We start from the raw sequence: 21,794 nt of genomic DNA on the forward strand, positions 1-21,794 counted from the left end.
ATTTGCTCTGACATGCACTGTGAGCTGTAAGGTCTTATATAGACAGGTGTGTGGCTTTCCTAATCAAGTCCAATCAGTATAATCAAACACAGCTGGACTCAAATGAAGGTGTAGAACCATCTCAAGGATGATCAGAAGAAATAGACAGTACCTGAGTTAAATATGAGTGTCACGGCAAAGGGTCTGAATACTTATGACCATGTGATATTTCAGTTTTTCTTTTTTAATAAATTTGCAAAAATTTCTACATTTCTGTTTTTTTCTGTCAAGATGGGGTGCTGAGTGTACATTACTGAGAAATAAAATGAACTTTTTTGATTTTTGGAAAATGGCTGCAATGAAACAAAGAGTGAAAAATTTAAAGGGGTCTGAATACTTTCCGTACCCACTGTACATATCGCATCAATGGGGTAGAAACTTGGGAAGGAAGTAAGAGTTAACAAAAAGTGCAATCAAAACAAAAAGTGCAATCAATACAAGATCATTGTAGGGGATAGAAGAAGAAGGGCACAGGAAGTGCATGTTAGATGTTAGGAGTTAGAGGTGTTATAAGAGGAAGTGTTCTCGGAAGAGATGAGTTTTCCAGAGCTTCTTGAAGTTAGAGAGGGACGCCCCTGCTCTGATGGCATGTGGTAGCTCGTTCCACCATCGTTGTGTCACAGATGAGAATAGCTGGGACTGGGATTGCTTTGGGAGTTTGCATGTTCTCCACGTGTCTGCGTGGGTTCTCTCCGGGTGCTCCGGCTTCCTCCCACCATCCAAAGACATGCAGGCTAGGTTGATTGGTGACCCTAAATTGTCCTTAGGTGTGAGTGTGAGTGGTTGTTCGTCTATGTGTGGCCTTGCGATGGACTGGCGACCTGTCCAGGGTGTACCCCGCCTTGCGCCCAATGTCAGCTGGGATTGGCTCCAGCCCCCCGCGACCCTGTACGCAGGATAAGCGGTTGACGATGGATGGATGGATGGACGGGATTGCTTTGTGTGAAGGGATGGTAGAGCCAGGCGGCGTTCGTTGGAGGAGCGTAGCGGCCGAGAAGGAACGTAAGTTTGTATTATGGAGTTTAGGTAGATGGGTGCAGACCCAGTAGTCACTCTGTATACAAGCACTAGTGACTTGAATTTGATTCTGGAGGCCACGGGGAGCCAGTGGAGGTCACTGAGTAATGGAGTGACATGAGTCCTTTTGGGCTGATCAAAAACCAGACATGCTGCTGCGTTCTGAACCATTTGTAAGGGTTTCAACGCACAAGCTGGGAGACCTGCTAGGAGGGCATTGCAATAGTCGATGCGAGAGATATCCGTAGATAACAGGTACTCTGCTCTTGTGTCATCTACATTAAGACTTCAGAGTGAGTACCTTCTAATATTCAGTCACCGCATAGTATTTGTGCATTCTGACATATTTTGTGCATGTGCGCATTGTGTTACATCTTTGTAGGATTACATTTTCTACTATTCACCAAAAGACAATAGTGACTTTTTCACTTTTGGCACTCTTTTATTCCAGTTTACCAGGACCAACATGGAAAAAACATCTGATCGTGAATCAATTGAAAATGAAATTAAAGCAGCTCTACAAAACAATGATCAAGCCTTAGCTGCTGCAAAGATCCAGGTGGACAGTCCAGATTTCTTTGGACAGAGATCACAGTCTCTGTTTAGAAACTTTTAAACATTCAACAGAAGTTAAAATATGATTTTTTTGTAAATCTAAACAAATAACATTGTATTAATGAGTTGTTATTCTCTAATCATTTAATGTAATACTGTCTAAAATATCTGTACAGCAAATATCAGCGGCACCTTTCTTATTCTTGTTTATGATATATTTTAAATTAAATAAACACAATTCTGCTCATTTGTTTACAATACAACTTACATATGTTAAAATTCATGCATACATAAAAACTTTAAACAAAACACTCCTGAAAAATAAAGCTTACATGGGTTAAATAATATAATATGTGGAGGGGTTAAAAGTGAAGGGATGTAATTTGTTATTTTCTATCCACTTAATCAACACACACAGAGGCAGAAAAAAATATAAAAGAATAATAAGGTGTCCTGTACGCTGCACATAATAAATAATCAGCCACTCTGAGCGGTGACTTAAATAATAAAGGAACTGTTATGGCTTTATTTTGTTGTTAATGCATAAATTATATGTGAAGATTGTGAAAAGGGCAGGTCAGTTATTTAGACATATAGTCAAATTATTGACATGTTTTTATAATAAAAGACTTTTCCTGCAACAACTCGCCTTTTACAAGATTTCAGAGTGAGAATTGTTCTTGAGTGAGTTTTCACTTTCCTGTTTATAAACATAGGGTGTCACAGGGAATCAGTATAGGGATCCTTTCCATGATGTTGTCAGACACCTGGTGTGAGCCCGTCGGTGGCAAAACAAAAGACTTTTTGTGGATGGAATTTTGGCATAATGCCCCAAACAAATATGTTGCAGCAAATGCAACCAGTTCGGTTGAAGCCATCTAGTGCACATATTCTAAAACCTTTTATACCTATAGTCATTTTAACACCAAAATATGTGAAAATAGGGCCCCGGTTTAAAAAGGCCGAAATGATCATTTAACATCTTTTTTTTTTTTTTACAGAATTAAAATCCCTTGCTTTCATGCTTTAGGAAAGATCCACATTCAGAAATTCTTCTTAAAAAAGAATTCCCTTACAGCAAGATTATTCAATTGAGTCAGATTTTAAGACCAGGAAATGTAGATGGGATGAGGTTTTCAGCAGCCTATTTAAAACCTTGTAGCTTTTGAAAATGAGAAATGCAAATGAATGTAGTACATAAAAAGTACTTGAGGTGGCCAGCGGGCCAACAACTCAATAAGCCTGCTGTGCAGTAATAATTTTATATATCTGTGCTGTGATTATTTTAAATTATTACTTATCATCATATAATTGATTCATTTTGTGACACAGGTCTTCAAAAACAAGGTGTTGAGTCTCCACAAGTCTTCCTGGTGTCCAGCGTTGAACTTCACCTGTATGATTTCCATCAGTTGGAGGAAACTCTAGAGAGAGAGCTCCCAGCTCACAAGAGGAATGCTCTGCTGTTTGCCATGCCCAATGTCAGCCTGGAGATCATCAACAAGAAGAAAAAGGCTTTCCAGGCCCAAATCAAATACATTGCTCTTGAATCTGCAGCTGTAGCAGCTGTACCACTTCCTGGGCTTTCTATTGTTGTAGATGCAACCCTGCTGGTTGTTGCTGTCATGCAATACGTAGTTGGGTTTGGTCTTGATTCCTGATCAGTGCAGAGACTTGCTGATACTACACATGTGCCACTGAAGGATCTGACTGACATCATTGTTTCACCTCTGGCTCTAACAAAAATAACCCCTGATCTTGTCATTAAGCTTTGTTGTCAATTTGGAATAACATCTGCAATAATAGCAGCAGAGGAAGCGACAAGATTCATTCCAATATTTGGAATCCCATTAGCAATGACCTTCTCTTTTACCTCCACCTATAAAATTCTCTATACTTTCCTCAACATGCTTGCTGAGGATGCACAGAAGGTGTTTACAAAGGGCCCTGGGTTTGAACACCTCAGTGTGATCCTAAAAGGTGAATGTAAATATCATTACTGTAGAGTACAAAAGAGCTTTAGAATTATTTTGTCAGTAGAAAGCATTGTATTTTTTTCATAAATACTGTAAAAAAGAAAATCATAGTTTTGTATTCTACATGCACATTTTAGCAAACATGCGTCATAAGTTTTCCAATTGATTACTCCATCCAGTAGCCTCTCTATATGCAGGTGCTATTTGCAGATATTAATACTGCAAGGAATAGTATCATATTATTATATAATACTGTATACTGTATATGTATACTGCGAGCAAAAGTATGTTTTTGTGTGATGCATTGCTATTTTTAAGTGCTGTGTAAAAGTATATCTTGGTAATCAAGCTGCACATTTCAGTACTTTGTGCAAATCAGGTAATGTGATGGTTGAAATCTAAACATTTTCATCATGCTATTTACACACATGAAGGACAGACTATTAGTAACACCACTGTCTTCATTATTTAATTGAAGTTCGTAACCAAAGCTGATGTGTTGTGTCTTGTTGGCACCTGTTGACTATTGAGAATGACTGCCCTCCAGTGGTCACCGTCAGGAATTACAACATGACGTCATTCAAAGGAAATGAAGAATTCCTTTATTTATCCACTTAGGGGAAATATGTTTTTTTCAATCCATTGTTATTTCACACACACACACAAACACACACACACACACACACACACACACACACACACACGCACGCACGCAGTTGTGGGGAGAGATGTTACAGTGATGGGACTGCAACATAGTCAGGCTCTCCAAGCAGTCCTGCTCCGTGCCTTGCTAAAGGACTTCTCGGCTGTACCCAGGTGAACTGGCACTGTCCACACTCCATACTGACTGGTCTATGCTGGACTTTAACCAGGGAGGCAACAGAGGTGCGACTGCCCCCAATACAGATATTAATTGTAATGGTTATCATCATTCTTATCACCACTGTATCACTATTGCAATTAATACAAAGCTTAGTATTATGTTGATAGTATGCTATCCACTAGTGTTGTAGCACTCGAGACTGTCCTTGGTCTTAAGACCACTTTTTGATGGTCTTGGTCTCGTCTCGGACTCGACCGCCTTTGTACTCGGTCTTTTTCGGCCTCGGTGGATTTTATTTCAAGACCAGTCAAAACCATAACTTTGGGAATATCAAGAAATTGCTTTTGCATTGTCTGATTTGTTAACATCCTAACATTGATTGAAAGTAAAACTTATTGTTTCAAATGCAACCAATAACCCTAATTAAACATGTGTTGTTCCCGTTAACGACTGTCCCCCCTTCCCGTGATGCTTATGTTGATTTCAGCTCTTAGTGTTTGTATGTGGGTGTTTTAATGGGAATGTGGATCTTTCAGATCACTTAGAAGTGAGCTTCTACTGAAAATCATTTTCATTATCAGTTAATCTGTTCATTTTTTTTAAAGTCGTTAAGCATTTGGTCTTTAAAAGATCTGCAGTGAAAAAGCAGCAGCATGTTTGATATTGATCTTGATAACTGACCAAACCCCAAATTTACATTTATCATTATTTATTGATGGACCATTAATCAATTAAATGACAAATACTGTAATAACTATTAGAGATTATAGACCACAGAATCCAACTTTGGAGCATTAATACATATTTTCTACAACAACAGTGTAAGCATTTAGACTCCTTCTCTCCTGCAGGAGCACCCACCACTGACTTCCTTTGGTTTGATCCGAACACTCAACTCAATAAATAATTCTAAAAAATAAAAAGAATAAACAGCCAGTTGTTAGGGACAAAGGTTTATTGTAACCCTACAAAAGACACAGGGTGAGAGAAACAAAACAAAAATAAAATTAATAGAAATGAAAAAAAAAAAGATTCTCATTCTTATACAAGCCTCAGAACTACCCATCATACACAGACCACAGTTTAATTATTCATATTTTAATATAACATTTTGTTGTAATGCTGTGTGTACATACAAAATATAGCAAACTAAATAAGGCAAATAAATAGAGGTACAATTTACAGGAAAATGCAACATTCCTCAATGTTTTAATCTTTTTTTTTTTTTTTTTAAATCTTATGTCAAACATCAAGAATGGTGTACAAAATGCTTTTTTTTCAACTGTACATCTTTCGGTGGAGGATACTTTTTTCCAACCATAAAAATACTGACTCCTCACAATTACACAACCTCTAAATGAAAACTTTTCTCAGGCAGTACAAACTGCCGTGTAACAGGTGCGTTCACCATTGCAAGCAATTTTCTAAAAAGGTTGAAGTCAACACATCACACTTTGTGCACCCTTCTTTATGCATGCAGGTCGATGCTAAGTGCATGATTTGACAGAAATGTGGTGGTGGTGATGTCCGAAGGCCCCCCCCCCCCCCTTTTTTTCTTTTTTCTTTTTTCTTTTCTTTTCTTTTTTTATTTTTACACACCAAAGCAGGTGACGCAGACAGGTGAGGATTTAAAACTACACTCCTGTTAAGTACGAGTGTCACCTCTGTGTCCGTGTCCTCACAAATTCCGTCTCTGCCATCCAACAGACTGTTAATGTGTTTCCAGCGGCCCAGCCGGAGTTCCCGCCCTCACTTGCCCCTTTTCTGTCTTTCTTCTTCACACCATCTTTTTTTTTTTCTTTTTTTTCCTTTTACATCACTCTTTTGTTGCACCCTTCTCATTTCTCGAATAATCTAAGCCCTTAAAACGGCGCTGCAAATGAAAATGTCCCATAATAAAAGTGCATTGAACAAGCTACTAATTTCATTCCTCTGATTTCCATCTGTACACTCCAAAATCAGCCAGTCAATGGCCAAATAAACATCTAAACATGTATCAACATAACCATGTAATAATACTCAATGTTGCAGTACCCCTCAGTAAATAGTCTGCACTACTACACGGGTTAAAGCTCTGGATTAAGAGTTTAAAGGGTCTGCCAAAGTCTGATATACTAACTCTGATTAACTGGAAAGAAAAAGGAGCAGAGGTTAGGAAATAGAATAGCTCAAATATACATGAGATGCTGGTTAAAGAATATGCAATCATATGTCATTTCCCCCTTAGGACTTCATACAGTTTTCAGATTTTTCAAAGTGACTTTTTTAATCTATTTGGTTTACCGTTTAATCTCTCAAGTGTGGGACATGGGAACTCTAAGACCCTCTCTGCACTAACATCGCCTTTTCAACCTCCTATCAGCTTCTCTTCTGCTTCAGACGGAGTAAAAATTAAAGGAATAAACTCCTGGTAGGATCAGGTGTCTCTGTGACATGACCTATTGTGGTTTAGGACTAGAGGGAGTGGGATTGTGTCTGTACAGGTGAACCTCACCGATGACATGCCAGCCACACTTAAGTTCACCTGCTGGACTTAATGTTAGGAGACTTTGGTGAGTTCTTCTAGTTCTGCTTCGAGCTGCTTGTGATGTCAGGTATAACACAAAGTGCATCAGAAGCCACTAGATGGCGCCAATTAGTCTAAATCCAGCTGTCACTGACAAACTTTTTCTGGAAAGCCATGAGCAATAAAACACAACAATAGGAATGCATGTGTGAAAACAGGGCCAGAGGCACTTAAAGGCAAAAACGAAAATGCGTACAAGAGCAGCTGAGAAAATGAAGGAAAAAAAAGTAACTGGTATGGCCATTACTACTGCAGAGATCATCATGACATACAATAGTGGGTGTAAGAAGTGATGGGTCTGTCAGTTTGTCCAGAAACGCTGTCAGTTATATAAACACTGACATCTGGAACTGTCTTTGTCTTGAGTTTTGTAACACTACTGTATAAAAGTGCTTATTGTGTCGAGCCGTCCTACTTTACTTCTGGATCCCTCACATATGGCTCTATACTTTACTATAGTAACCATGCACGCTGATGGAATGCCTGAAATGGGTGATCCAAGAACGAAATAGCTGATTACCAGGATATTTGATATGAACGTTATGTCACCCTCTACCTGAGGACGTATATTCCTATGTGGCATAATGATTCTTGTTCTTAGTGGGTCCCTCTTTTCATTTTCTCTCCCAAAATTGAGTGTGAACCTTTCGGCTTCCTCATCTCCCGAAGAATTCACCAGGAGGGGCTCGTTCCACAGCGGGGCCCTCACCCCAGGATTAGAGCCCTCTTGGTGTCTCAATGTCCATCATCAAGAAGTAGATCTAAATGTTGTACCGAGGCGAGCCCCTACATTACCTTTGTCATGCCTGATGCCAATGTTTTAGTTAGCAGCAGCCAATAATAACTGGGTCTAGGCATATGTAAACAAAGGTGAGAGAGATGCTGGAGGGAAAGATGGACGTTTTCTATCATGCTCTCTGAGGCTGCAGTTTTCCTCTTAATGTCCCATCAATGTCTTCCATTAAAGAACCCTAAACATTTGCATCAAGCCACTGTAGGAATCTCCACACCCTTTACCTGTTTTGTTGTACCTTGAATTCGCAATAACAGACTCATCACATGCCAACTGAAATAAAAACACAGAACTACCGTATGATGAGCCTGAATCCTGGTAACAGAGTAATCAAGCACTTGTTCAACATGAGAAATCCTCGACTGGACTGATGGCTCCGTACAGAGACCACACGTTTTAGCACCAGTGGAACAGATCCTGCAGATACTATGGATGAGTCATTAATGGCCCAATGGGAACTGCTGTACAGCAGCCTTTTGGCATAGAGTCCACATGGTCTGGATTATAGTTGACAGCTGAGCAGAGTGAGCACTGTAAACATATTGCAGATTGTGCCTTTAAGTTTAAATTCATATACGGCGTTCCTTCATTATCTTTGTTATAGATAAGTGTCATTTAAGTACAGAGAGGACTTTTTTTCCCTCCAGAGGACACTGTAGATCTGCTTGTGGAGATCTCTAAACACATGTCAGAAAAGCTAGAGTGCAAACAAGACATACAGGTGTGAAAAGGACAAGGTTTTGTCTTTTTTACATAAAGCGCAAAATGTATAGAAATTCACTTCAACAGCAATGTGAACTTGCAACACCAACAAATAATGCATTGCGTGTACAAAACCCCCAAATGCCATGAAAACATAAAAAAAACCTCTACATCTTTGCAATTAGCTTGTCTGCATCTAAATATAAATATATATCAACGCCTAATTGCAGTATTATTTTGTATTAATACATTTACATTTGTTTTCTCTTTGCTTTGGCACTGGTTAATGCCAGAGCAATGTTGAAGCCACTGAAGAGTGTAGGCGAGGCTTAACCCTTGTGGCACAGTCATCATTTTGTCAGGTGGATCAAGCTGAGTAAAAGTTTTATTTTCCTTGAGAAGAGTTGTATCTTGTGAAATGGCATCTCAGGATGTACACGCGTCCTCCCTGGGAATTCTGTGTGCTGTAGAGCCCATTGGGATTTATCCTCTGTGTATCCTTCTTAACTCTTTCAGAAGCCAACAAAGCATTCTGGGATTGGCTGACTGCACGTCCTTCTTTGCAGTAAAGGAGGTTCATGAATTTCCATCTATTCTGCTCTGGAGGACACTTGAAGCAACCATGACTGTGGGGGTTATGGCTGAGTCCGCCCTTCCCAACTTCTTTTTTCCGTTTTTCCCTCAAACCAATCCTTTCTCTTGGCCTCGTGTCTATGTACAGTGTGACTGGCTGATCCCAATTTCCTGTGTGTTTTAGAGCCGGGTAGCAAAAAGATAGGACTGCTCCAGGACCAAGGAACTTCAAGAGGAACAGCGAAGGGGTTGTGAGGAGAAAAAAGAGCAGTAAAAAACAGGGGATGACGGAGAGCTGGAAGCTTGAGCACAGTGTTAGAAGGATGTGATCAAAAGATGTGTGCTAATGTGTCACAGTGGTCTGTCTGTCTTTCTATCCATCCATCGATCCCAACTGTCCTCCGTCCAGCTCAGGAGATCATAACACCCAAGACAAAGGGCTTAGAAATAGCTTTACAAGACCAACCAGAGGAGAGTGTTGCATCCTTCCAAACAGCGTGGCTGCTCATACATGTCGCTTCATGTCCAGTCCAGCCGTTTATTTACATCCTCTCCAATGTCAGTGGACACTGTCCGAGGACCTGGACTGGACAGGTGTTCAGAGGTCCACGCCACGGCAGAATTTAGGTGGCTAGTGTTTTTTCCTTCCTTTTCCCGACCTAGTAGTTGACCTTGGTGACAGCTCGTTCGCGACCCCCGCCCTCCACCAGCTGGTTGACGGAGCGCTTGCGGTTACGCTTGAACTTGTTCAGGTCCTTGTCGAAGACCTCACCGGAACGCAGTGCCGACACCAGGTCGTCAAACTCCCCGCCGACCTCGTCTGAGGCCCCGCTCTTCTTGGCCCGCCTCTCCCGCTCCCTCTGCTCCTTGAGCTGGAAAATGGAGACAGGAAGTTAGGAAACAAACTGAGAAACAAGGGGGATAAAAAAAAATGAATGTGTCTTAAACAAGGTATTATTGACAGAAAGTAATTTATTATTTGGTTGGCAACGGAATAAAAAAAGTAGTTTTTTTCAAACCCCTACTGTCTCAGGTTAATTCTAAATGTGTGTCTCACCATGGCCTCCATGCGTGCCCTCCTCTCCTCCTCATCTTTACGTCGCTGCATGTTCTCCAGATCTTGCCTCGCTTCATTGAAGGACTGCAAGAAGGTGTCAAAGATCCCAAAGAACTCATCAGGCTGCATCCTCCTTTCTTCCTCCCCAAAGTGCTTCAGAGATTTGGTAAACTGCAACCAGACAACAAAGTACATCATTTTAACATTTTAACAGGAAGTGACCAAATAGCTGTTCTGTACACAGCTTTTGGTAGATAAACATGTACATAGTGATACATACACCAAAACCAAATGCTCCATTTTATGTACTGTATCCTCTACTAAGGCCCAGATCTCATAGTTGTAGTGAAAGGCACACGTGAGCTCTCCCCCGCCACACACACACAAATACACACAAGGTGGGAGAATGAGAGCACCGTATGTCCACCCTGTTCAGTGCAAGCTGTCCAGCACTCTATGCCAAGACGATGCCTGTAGCCAAATCTACTCAGCATTCCCACACACACAGTTTTTACTGCAGTATATAGCAGAAAACAAAGTATCGATAAACATAATGTGATACTTGAAGTACAATATTATTGCTACACAGAGTTTCTAAAGACCAGATGGAGTCAGTGTCTTGCTAAAAGACCTCAGCAGGACATCATCAAAATTCAGCACATGCGTGGCTGCACAATTCCAGCAAAACTAGAACACATGTCGTGCCACCTGATGCCACAACTGTATATCAAATTGGACCTAATGAAACAATTTGTGAGAACTCTAGATGAGTCGGCAGTCTTCATGTACCTTCAAGACTTTTTTCCTTATAGCTGCCAGAGGCAAAGATAAATACATGTTAATTTGTTATTAATTTTATTTGTTGTTGTTTTTATTGACTTTATGTGACAAAAAGACACTAATTTGCATGTTTTCTCATTGGAAATGGGTACATTTCAAAATATAACTGCCCTGGTCACAAAAGGAATAACAGCCATTTTCTATAATTTTGAGGCATAAGCAATTAGGAAGTAACGCTTACTACCCAGGAACAAAACCTCTGTTACATAGTGTACTCAAGCAAGGTACACCTACTTCATAATTGTACTGAAGTACAGTATCTGAGTAAATGTACTTTCCACCGTTATCGTTTTCTTTTCCACCACTTTTGTTTTGGCACATTTGATTCTAACACTATTCCTTAATATAGGCAGTGGAACTCTCTATATTGACATTCACAAGTAAATAACTGTTCTGGCATATGACTTCGTTGCCCTGCAGCCCAAAATCAGCTTCCAGTTCGAAAGCAACAGTCTCTACTGTACGGTCTATTCTGATCGCTTGTTTGAGCAAAAGTGACAGAAAACATCATCCTAGTTTACAAGAGGTGAGTATACGCTGTGCGGTTCTATTGTTGTGATACGAAGGAGTTGGGGCCCGATCTTTTGTGAGGATGCACAATCATCCTGTCATTATGGGCTAGTCGCCATGACAACCCCCACCATCATAACTCTCCCTGCTGTAATTATGTGTCTGGTCAAATCTGTTTCCTCTCGTCCCCTCGGGTCTGGGCTAAATGAGTAAACACACACACAGAAATGGAGAATGTGAAGTCACACACAGACAGACAAACACTGCTGCGCTCTGTGAGATGATAATTATCTTTCTGTATTCTGGATAGAGTTTTAATGCGCCCCTGCTGTTGATGTTTAAATTTGTATTAATATTTGTTTATCATGGATGTCGATTGAAGACACTGTCACCCTAACCCAAACACATTGTGGATTTGGTCTTGCTTGGCCCTTCTCCTCAACCACTGCCCAAATCCTGCCAGTTAAGCACAGTTAAGCTTGTCTTTCAACAGTCCCTCACTTTGTCGCTAGCACCCTGGAACTACACTAAACATTATACCTGCTAAACACCAACATGTTAGCATTGCCATTGGGAGCATGTTAGCATGCTGATGTTAGCATCTAGCTGACAGATCAACTTGTTTGTGACAGGTGATTCATCATTATGCCTGCTATTCTTCACTGCTGTGTGGTATTCATCCATGCTTTTCACACCAGTCTGCCATTACAATTGCATGGTCCTGCAATCATATCATGACTTGGGCAATAACACAACATGACACATGCTGTGATGGATTAGCTAACTCAGGTTAAGCTTCAAGTCTATACAGGTTTATTCTCAGAAAATAACTATAAACTATAATGTCTGTCTGTAAGGTGGTAACACATTTCCTGTATGAAGTGAAAAAAACACTTCTGTCTGCTTTGGAAAATGCTTGGCAGCAATATAAAGTATATATAATTTAAAACAAATGGGCTAATGATCAGAGAGACTGGTTTGTTTGCATGAATGATGAAAATGCGACTTTAAAAGCTCTCTGATGAAGGCTTATTGATACAAGTGCTGTTTTTATTGTTCAAACTATTCTGATAAAAATAAAGCCAAATTCCCATTAGTGCCTGAACCTGGATTTCTGTTTTTAGGTCACATTTACCACAGCAATATTCTGTCTTTTATCTTCACATTTCCGCTTCCAGCAGCACATGCGGCAACGGAATATCTTGAAGCACTCCCTGCTCTGCTTTTTTTTCGTGTTTGAAACTGAGACGTTTTGTTCTCGGATGGAGACCGAATCTTGTACTGCAGTGTCTGCGAGCGCGTCGATGTGTGGGTGTGTGGATTTGCTGTTAAGAATAAACCCGACCAATCTCTCTGGATAAGAGGAAAATCCCTTCTCTCCTCTGGAAACCTCTGTCCCAATAACCCACATGACCTTGAACAACTGTAATCCTTTGTAATGTACGTAGTAGTGTCTGGCAAGGGTGTATGTGTCTGTCTCTCTCTCTCTCGCTTTATGAGCTTCACTGGACATCCTGCTCTGTTTAGTCATCCTCCTCAACCTTCTGAAGACCTAAACGCTGAGCGCACACCCACACTTCCATATTTGTATTCCACTGGAAACCTAACAGACCGTCACAGAGCCTTGACAAGCTGAGTTAATGCGTCAGACTCCCCACTTACCAACCAACCACACACACACACAGTCGTGTTAGGGAAAGTGTGTGTTTAGAGTCTGGGCCGGTGAACACAGGTTCTTTTGTTTTACAGCAGAAACCGGTGCCATGCTCCTCCCGCTCTTTTCCCATGACGCCCCAACTGGGCCGTTTTCCCTCCAATTTTTTACCGACCTCCTCCTTGAACAAATAATTAAGTAGAGGGGATGCTCTAAATGTAACCCAAGGGCATTTGCTCATTTCTGTCTCTCTGGCTTTCTCAGAGTCTGTTAATCCTTTAGAGAATTTAAAGAGGTGGTATTATGCTCATTTTCAGTTTCTGTTTAGGGGTTGTCCCAGAACAGGTTTACATGGTTCAATTTTCTAAAAACACCATCATATTTTCATACTGCACATTGCTGTAGCTCCTCTTTTCACCCTGTGTGTTGAAGGCCTCTTTTTAGCTACGGAATGATATATCTTGTCTCTAAATGATCTTTGTTGGGAGTTGCACATGCACAGTTCCTAGTTAAGAACTACTAGCCAATCAGAAGCAGAGAAGGGCGGGTCAGTGAGAAGCCACAGCTTCGGTTCACAGCTGTACATGTTGCCGACTAGCTTAGCATCATGGACTAGAGGAAGAGTTTCAGAGTGGTGAGTTATTAATCTGTAACAAAAGTATCTTTCATCCATAAAGTTTTAACTGAGCTCTGTCTCTACATCACAGTAACAACTTTATGTCCATTGTTTGGAAGGGAGAGGAGAGGTGTGTGCTGCAGCTCACTGTTTTTCCACCAGTGTTTTTGAGGGAGTGTCAGAGCAGCCGTTTGGTGAGCGTTATATGACGTGCATTTAGCTTTCATCCCTGTGAGGATACAGGGATGAAAGGGGAACGGCTGGACTACAAACGAGCTGTTTTCAGGCAGTTCAGAGTTTTCTGTGGGAGATGGGAACTCCCTTTGGGCTGGACTTTGGGCTTTTTCACTTTGCAAACCTATTACATGCACAAAAAAAGCCTAAAAGCATAATACCACCTCTTTAAGCAGATTGAGCATTAAGCATCATTATGTCAATTTTGGGGGAAAAAAGACAAGCGTCATAATAAAGTGGAATGTTATCTCAGTGCTAATGTAAATACTGAACACAATCTGCAAGACTTCATTCAGTACATGAGCCTGTAGGGTTCAAAAGGCTATTTTTCCCAGTTGTACAAAGAACGAGAGTGGGATTTAAAATAATAACTCATAGAGGCAAACACAAAGGAGGGAATCCACGGTAATCTTTTAATGCCGGGTTTCCCCGGCGCTGCTGAAGTCATCACACTGAACTAAGAAGGACACACAGAGGATTCATGGTCTCTCTCTTCCTCCCTCCTCTTCTGTCTGACATGAAGGTTTGGCCGTGAGGACAACTAGGAAAGGATGCATTGAAGCCCCCCACATGGACATATGAACTTACAGTATGACCTTCTCTCATAGTCTCATACATTTTATCACCGTACGACTGAGTGGCAGTTAGCTACCTTGTCCTTGGCTTCACTCAGCTGGTCCTCCAGTTCAGAGAAGCTGAAGCCAGCCACAGTGATGAAGTCACCGATCACGGCCACAAACTTATCCCCACGTTCCCTCGTCCTGCTCTGCTGGTAGTGCAGCTCCTGGAGGAGGGGCGAAACAGATGAGAGACGTGTGATTTTCAAAAAGAAAATTGGTTAAGTTAATAGATTATACTATGCCTCATATAGATGGTGTATATATCTTAGAGAGGAGGGAGGAAGAGAGAGAGAGAGAGGAAGCGATCAGTGATGTTTCCTTCCCGCCAAGGGAAGAACATCCGATGAATGGCGATAATTTTGGTTGCAGGTGTGGGGGGGTGGTAGATCTCTGTGAAGTGTAATATGTGGATGTGCTTTCACGTGTGCTTGCACATAAGCCCTCGTTTCTGTGTGTGGCCGCAAATGTGACATCTGCCGTTCCATGTCGGTGTGGAACACTGCTGGCATTTAAACACCTCACCCTGCCGTCCATCTCTGCCATGCTCGAAAACATAATTACAGACAGGAGAAGAACCAAGGGGAGGGAATGTGACACAAATGCAACAACTCACCGCCTCTAGAGCCTTCAGTCCATTTTTGATACTGTGCACCTCTTTTTCCAACTCAGCCAAACTAGTGAACGGAAGAAAAAAACCCAAAGAATTAGTTAGTCACCCATACAACTTACCCAAGTAACAACTGTTGGCAATGAAATACTTTGAAATACAATAGTTTAAACTGCATGCACACGAGCGTGAACTGAGAGCGTGCTCTTCTCAGCTATAACAGAGATGGCGAAAATGCCCCCACAGTGAAAATTTGTGCCCTCACTTGACTTTGGCGGCCTCTGGTACACTGTTGAGGTCTTGCTGGATCTGCAGCGTGTCGGGATAATTCTTCTCAAAGATCATGATCAGGTAGTGCAACATGGTGATGCTCCTGTTGTGAAGTGAAGACAAACATTTTAAAACTAAAGTAATCTAGTAAACACTTTCCTTAGAGTTGCTTATCAAAAGGATCATCTTGAGCACTCCAACCCTTTGAATCCTAGTCTGCTCAGTTTTTATTCATTATTACTTTAATTGCAGGCTTATGGCCTAGTCATTAATAAGTCTTCTACATTGTAATTTTGAAGTTCAGTAGAAATACCACAATTTACACGTTAGTGGTACTATACATGCTCTACAACACTTTTTATTAAAAGGAAAAAAAGCATTATGTATTTTGAGACTGTTTGGGCCCTTCTGCCTGTCCCAAAAATGTAGAACACTGGAAATGTCTTTGAATTTATTAAGAATCAAGGGATATTATTATATTAGCGTAGTACTGTCAGATGTGTACTGCTATATCCATGGATTTTGTCACTCCCTTGTTTTTTTTCTTAATTCCATTTGGGATAATTTTTTGTTTTGGGCACTACAGATGCTATGTTAAACTGTAGTTTGCATCTTGACAATTTTAAGCCAGGGAAAATCATGCTGCCTTAGCTGCTAGCAGTCCCTGTCAAACAAATACAAATGTATGTACAGAAAAACAACTGGCACTGACTTTGATACTGAATTCTTAAGTGAGGAAGGAGAGATCTAAGGAGGACATCTTTATTTGAATTTTGAACAAATATTCGGACAACAGTTTAGCTGCAGTATGTGTGTGTTCCCATTAGACTAAATTATGACAGTGAAAGGAAGAGGCATGATGGTTAATTTCATGTCTACAGGCCCCCCTGGCCCACCTGTCTATGCTGGACTTGGTGTCAGCGATCTTGTTGAGACTGGAGATCTTGAAGCCGTAGGCGTTGCCCCTCTGGCCCTTGTTCATGAAGTTGCCGAAGGCCAGCACCACCTCCAGGATCTGAGTCAGCCTCTTGCTCCGGACAACCTCCTTAGATGCATTCAGGATGGCTGGAGGAAAATGGAGAGAGAGGCAGCTGGAGAGATCAAATCGTTGGTGACCGACGTGTGCACGTTGTGCATCACCTTTGTATTACATAACGAACCGGCCTCTTTCCATTCTGTTTCTCTAATCACATGGACACACATGCAAACCAAAATCTCAACTCTATGTGGCCCAAAGGTTCTCATCCTTTCCTCTATTTTTACCATCCTTCATAATGATTGATCAATATTTCCCATAACTCGACAGCTGAGAGGGGAAACCCATCAAGTTCTTCCATCTATAGAACAGCAGGGGGAAGGGAATATTCCAAACACAACCCCATGCTGTCCATTTCTTTCCCTCTGAGAACAGAATGTCTGGCAAAGTCCAGGTGGTTCCCCTTCTCCTCAGAGGAAACCTCAGTGCGAATGTGAAAATCATTAACAAAATCCATATTGTTATTGTTAGAGTTCTTCTTCTGGGACGCAGCATGGGAACCATTGTTCTGGCTCTGCTGACTGTGTTCGGCTGGATGCAGAAAGGCCAGGCGGCCCGCTGCACGGCCTTCTGAAATGCTTCTATTGAACATGCTGGGTGGTCCGCGAAAATATAATCTCATCTATATTTTTTGACAAAGTACCATGAAAAAGGAACGGGGATGAGAACTTTATTACGGGCACTGATGAACAGTGCGGTCTGGGAACGTTTGGATCCAACAACAAAAGATTCTGGAGGCTTCAATCAGTACTCAAACTCACAGGATTCTACTCGTACTTTCTTTCCATTCATGGCAGCCAGTAATGCGTATCAGAATATTCATTTTATTTGATCTCAGACTAGACTGGATAGACTGTCTCACAAAATAATGTAATGTGCTCATCAAAGCAGAGAAAGATATTTAGGCCGACAGAGAAGTATCTTTCAAGTAGCTCTGGCTCAAACAGACACTATGACAGCTCAGTCATGACACACACACACACACGCACACATGTCTACGGGCTTCATTGGAAGCAGTTTCCCCGAGTCTTTGAAGTGAGCTGCAGTGTTTACGAGAGAGCCTCTCCCCTCTCAACATGCTTTCCAGCTTTCCAAAACAGCCTCCTTGGTAACCTGGAAGCTGGCTTGAAGGGAAAAAACAGTGGGCCAATACACAGTTGGCCACCAGCTCTCATCATGCGCACACACTCATGCACACTTAACACAAAGAAGGGATTTCATAAGTCATTGTGAAAACCACTGGTCAAACCCTCAAAGCTGATGACATTTTTAGGGCCCGGAAACAATTTTGTTTTGCTTCTAAGGGTGTTCAATCATTTGAATGTGGTACGCCCTACAAGCATGTCCTTTCAAATATAATCTTCTGCTCCATTTGTGTTTGACAGTGTTGGGAGCAAAAGCATAAACTGTGTTAAAAGTGCACTGTTTAAAAAGATCAAAACCGACCGTTGTCGGTTTTGATCTTTTTAAACGTTTCATGCAAGAACCAGTCGTCAAGAAAGACTTATATTTGTTCTGATGACACGTGGTTGGCAGCTGTACTGTTAATGTTTTCTAATTGTTTAGAAAGTATTCTACACAACAAAGTGGTCCTCTAACAGAACTACTGGCTCTGCTAATTTATTACGTTTTTATCTGCTGATTTCTGACAGCAGGAGCTGAAGTTCTTTTTACTCTTTGGTAACATTTTTGTGAACAAAACAGGCAGCTTACATGGTATTGGTAGGGGAGATGATTATACTTATGACCAAACGTGCACTTCCTGGCTGAAACAAAAAATGTACACAGAATAAGAACACATAAATGTTCTTGTATCAGGCCCACGGGTGTTAGTTAGGCTTTTTCCTCAATACTCTCCGACTTCTCTTTCCTGTCCACAGCACTCTGCACTTTGTCCTTACCTTCAACCTTAGGCTTGGTTTCAGCGAGACGCTCTGCAAACTTCTTCTTAAAGAACAGAGCCTGCAGTCTCTGCTGGTAGTGGTCAATTCTGAGGAAGGGATGAAAGAGGTAAAAGGAGAAAAGGAAAAAACAGAAAGGGAGGTTACATTTGTCTCCTGGGTAAGCTCAAAGCTAGAAGTCACCCAATCGTACAAAACTCCCTCTCTCAGTTTTCAAAGGCCTTATATCATCTAATAGCCTCCCATCAAGTTGGAGATTTGACAAATGGGTATGTTAAAGTTGCCAAAAAGTTCGCTGAGGGAGGGAGTGGGAATTTCACATTATAACTAAATCCCAGATGTATTCCTCAGACCAACGGAGATGTGGTCAAAAGGAAATAAAGTGGACAGGATAATATTTCACTAAAGGAAATGAAAAGGTTTAATTATCTTGAACAAACATTGCGGATTCTGAGAAAGGATGGAATTCAGAAAAAAAGGCATCAATTTAAAACATCCCCACTCTCTGATGTGATGGGAGTCCATGGCTTTTTTTCCTAAGCTAAAGATTGGTTCTTGAAATCAGCCTTTCCATGCTGCTTCAAAGGCCCATTCTTTTTGAACAGACATTGTGCTTTTGAATATTTTAGGATCTAGCTTGTGGTTGGACTGGCTGGTCTTGTCTTGATTCAGCACAAAATCTGCACATCGTTCACTTTGGAAATTTTCCATTTTAAATGCATACCACAGACTGCCAGACCCTACACGTTGCAAACATATCACATCTATATCTATATAGCCCTGCAAATTGCAGATCTTTGCAATTTAATGCTCAACACAAACCAGATACCTAAAACACAAATGTTACAATCGCAAGCAAAGTGTTCTACAATAATGTAGTCCTGTGCACCTGCTCATTTCAAAGAGGAAGCGATCAGCCCGGGCCATCCGCTCCAGCTCATGTTTGTGCTCCTCCAAGAGATCAATGTCACTTTTCTCTGGCACAAACTTCAGAAGCTGCAAAGATGCAAGGACAATGTTAGTCTAAATGCTAATGCAGCTGTCTGTGGAACAAACTGAAATTTATCAAATGTTTTAAAGGACATTCAGTTTTAATTTGCTTATTCTGATTAGCTTCAGTACTTTAGCTGCAAAACATGTTAATCTATCTAAACTTTATAAAAAAAACATTCCACACTAAAATAAATCTAGAAGGATGTTTACTTGCTTCTTTGTCAGAAACAACTGAAATCTATAATATCACTTTCTCTGGGCCAATTACTGATTAGGCAAAGTACTGTACCATACATCAAACCTTTTTGAAGCCTTTTTAACAATAGAATATCTTGTCCCTATCAATCAGATCCATTCACTCCATTTTTACCTACCCAGCAGTCAAAATACATAATGCTACTACCCTGCTGTCTTACATTTATACAAGCCCATCCATCAAGTACTGAACCTCACCTGCTCCAGCATATCTTTGGCTAGCTCTTCTCTCTCATCCATCTCTAGGATCGCCCTCTTGATCTCTTCATTGCTCATTTTTAACCTGCAAAAGGAAGAAAATACTTTATTGAAAGTTGTGTTAATTACATTCATTCAGCACATGTAATTAATAGCCAACATTTGAAACACACAACGCAGAACTGTGAGTGGGCTGACACTAATACTCTGAATACTGGTCTGGACCAGTGTCAGAGCCGGGAGCGCTGCCAGCTGTTTTCAGTGCATCTGATCAGTGTTAAGTGAGCTGGGTTGTGATCAATAACAGCATTGTTAGTCTGCGCATCAAAGCCTTATTGACCAACTGCTGACCCCATGTGGGTCTAGTCGTACCCTCAGGTCATGTACTATTGACATGAGAGTGAGTTCAGGGACCATGCTGCAGTTCTGTCAGACAGAGAAAGGTCTCAGGAAGCCTGTTATTGACCTGTAAAGGGGGGTTAGGATTCAAACTCTCTAAAGGGCTATGGATCACTGCTGTTAGGAGTAATACAAATGGTAACCATATTGTCGAGTGGCAATACAATGACAAATAATTCTTGTTTAGATATAGTGGGGCTCAAAGCCCCTCGGGAGGGGGTCATTTTATATGCCTTAATGTATTCTATATGACGTAATGTGGAGACTGATGGTACTTAAATGTTTAGAAATAGACAAAAGCCTTGTTGAAATCTGAACACTACTCCCAGAGATGCATCCTCACCTGGACAAGGCTCTGTCGTATGACTCAGTTTGCCCTTCCTTTTTTAAGGATGGAAAAAAAATGTGCATGGATGGTAATTCAATTATACAGACAGATGTCCTCGTGTGTCCTTTAAAAACACAGTTCCTGTATCAGATATAAGAAGCACCTGCCCCAAGCAGCTCCACGCTGAGTTATAGCTCTAACCCCTGACCCAGAGGCTGCAGTCATTTATTTCACAGCCTTAACAGGCTCACAGCCTTAACAGCCTGCGCTCAGGGGATATCTCCAGAATTATAATCCAATGAACACATAGTAACTAGAGGTGCACTGATGATACGACGGAGCTTAATTAATAATCCTGGCTGGGACCCATACTTTGAAAGCAGGATGACGCAATTCTGTGCCCGTCTACCATCGATGACCGACAACTCTTTGACCTTGCGCGTGCTGACGTAGATGTCATCCATAGAGCCCATCTCTTTCTGCAGAAAGATAAAGACAGAGAACCAGATTAACTTTGCAACATGGTTCTATTTGTAAGAGTGCTCATATGAAATGCAAAGCCTGCACAATGAAACGTCTCCTCCTCACATCTGTTGGACATCTTTATCTTGTTGAGCGATAACATGACCCCTTCTAAACATTTAACAATGCGTTAATTTGGAGCAGATATTTAAAAAGAAGACTTCAAAAACATTTTCATACATCTTCCACAAAAGATCGGAACCAAGGCCAGTTGTTGCCGTTTGATCACTCTCACTATAACAGACTGGTTGCACTCTAGCCAAATACTTTAGCTGGCCTCAGGTCAAGTTCCCTGACCTGTTTTTGCAGTCACGGACTGCAACTGTCAAGTGTCATGCCTCAGTTTTCAGTGGCCATAATGTATGTCTCATTAAACATTATAAAACCTAGAGAGAATTGTGAAAGGTGTATGACCATATATCAAACAAAAAAAGTTGTGGAAATAAAATTTAAAAAATGTCACAAAGCATGCCGGTGCAAAAAAAAATCAAAATCAGGTCATGTGGGATTTTACTTTTTGAGTCAACTTCAATCACAATGCAGGCAGGCCTATAAACCTCTCAGAGGAACAGGAAACACTGTTCAGAACATGCTTCAGGCCAATCAGACATTTTTGTAGCTTTGCAGAAGTGTAGTATTAAAATCCACAAAGGGAAAGAATACATGTCTGAGAAAACTGGTTGGGGCGTCATGTTAAACACATTCTATTT

The 21,794-nt window shown here is 41.1% G+C and overlaps 1 protein-coding gene and 1 pseudogene across 3 annotated transcripts in view; one reads left to right on the forward strand and one right to left on the reverse strand.

The window, feature by feature from the left end:
• The first annotated feature begins 1,285 nt into the window (after positions 1–1,285).
• Positions 1,286–4,852, forward strand: LOC123979449 (annotated as a pseudogene).
• Positions 4,853–5,350: 498 nt separating this feature from the next.
• The window catches only part of daam2 (dishevelled associated activator of morphogenesis 2), an 88,578-nt gene continuing 72,134 nt past the window's right edge, over positions 5,351–21,794 (reverse strand). For all 3 annotated transcript variants that reach the window (XM_046062626.1, XM_046062624.1, XM_046062625.1), the window contains 10 exons: positions 20,935–21,041; positions 19,836–19,920; positions 19,279–19,385; positions 18,390–18,478; positions 16,349–16,517; positions 15,448–15,555; positions 15,189–15,249; positions 14,608–14,739; positions 10,102–10,272; positions 5,351–9,916 (listed from right to left, as the gene is read on the reverse strand). In XM_046062626.1, coding sequence (XP_045918582.1) covers positions 9,704–9,916; positions 10,102–10,272; positions 14,608–14,739; positions 15,189–15,249; positions 15,448–15,555; positions 16,349–16,517; positions 18,390–18,478; positions 19,279–19,385; positions 19,836–19,920; positions 20,935–21,041 — 1,242 coding nt within the window. In that variant the 3' untranslated portion in view covers positions 5,351–9,703. The remainder of the gene's footprint in view (positions 9,917–10,101; positions 10,273–14,607; positions 14,740–15,188; positions 15,250–15,447; positions 15,556–16,348; positions 16,518–18,389; positions 18,479–19,278; positions 19,386–19,835; positions 19,921–20,934; positions 21,042–21,794) is intronic.

This window comes from Micropterus dolomieu, linkage group LG11 (assembly GCF_021292245.1).
Source record: "Micropterus dolomieu isolate WLL.071019.BEF.003 ecotype Adirondacks linkage group LG11, ASM2129224v1, whole genome shotgun sequence".
Taxonomy (NCBI): domain Eukaryota; kingdom Metazoa; phylum Chordata; class Actinopteri; order Centrarchiformes; family Centrarchidae; genus Micropterus; species Micropterus dolomieu.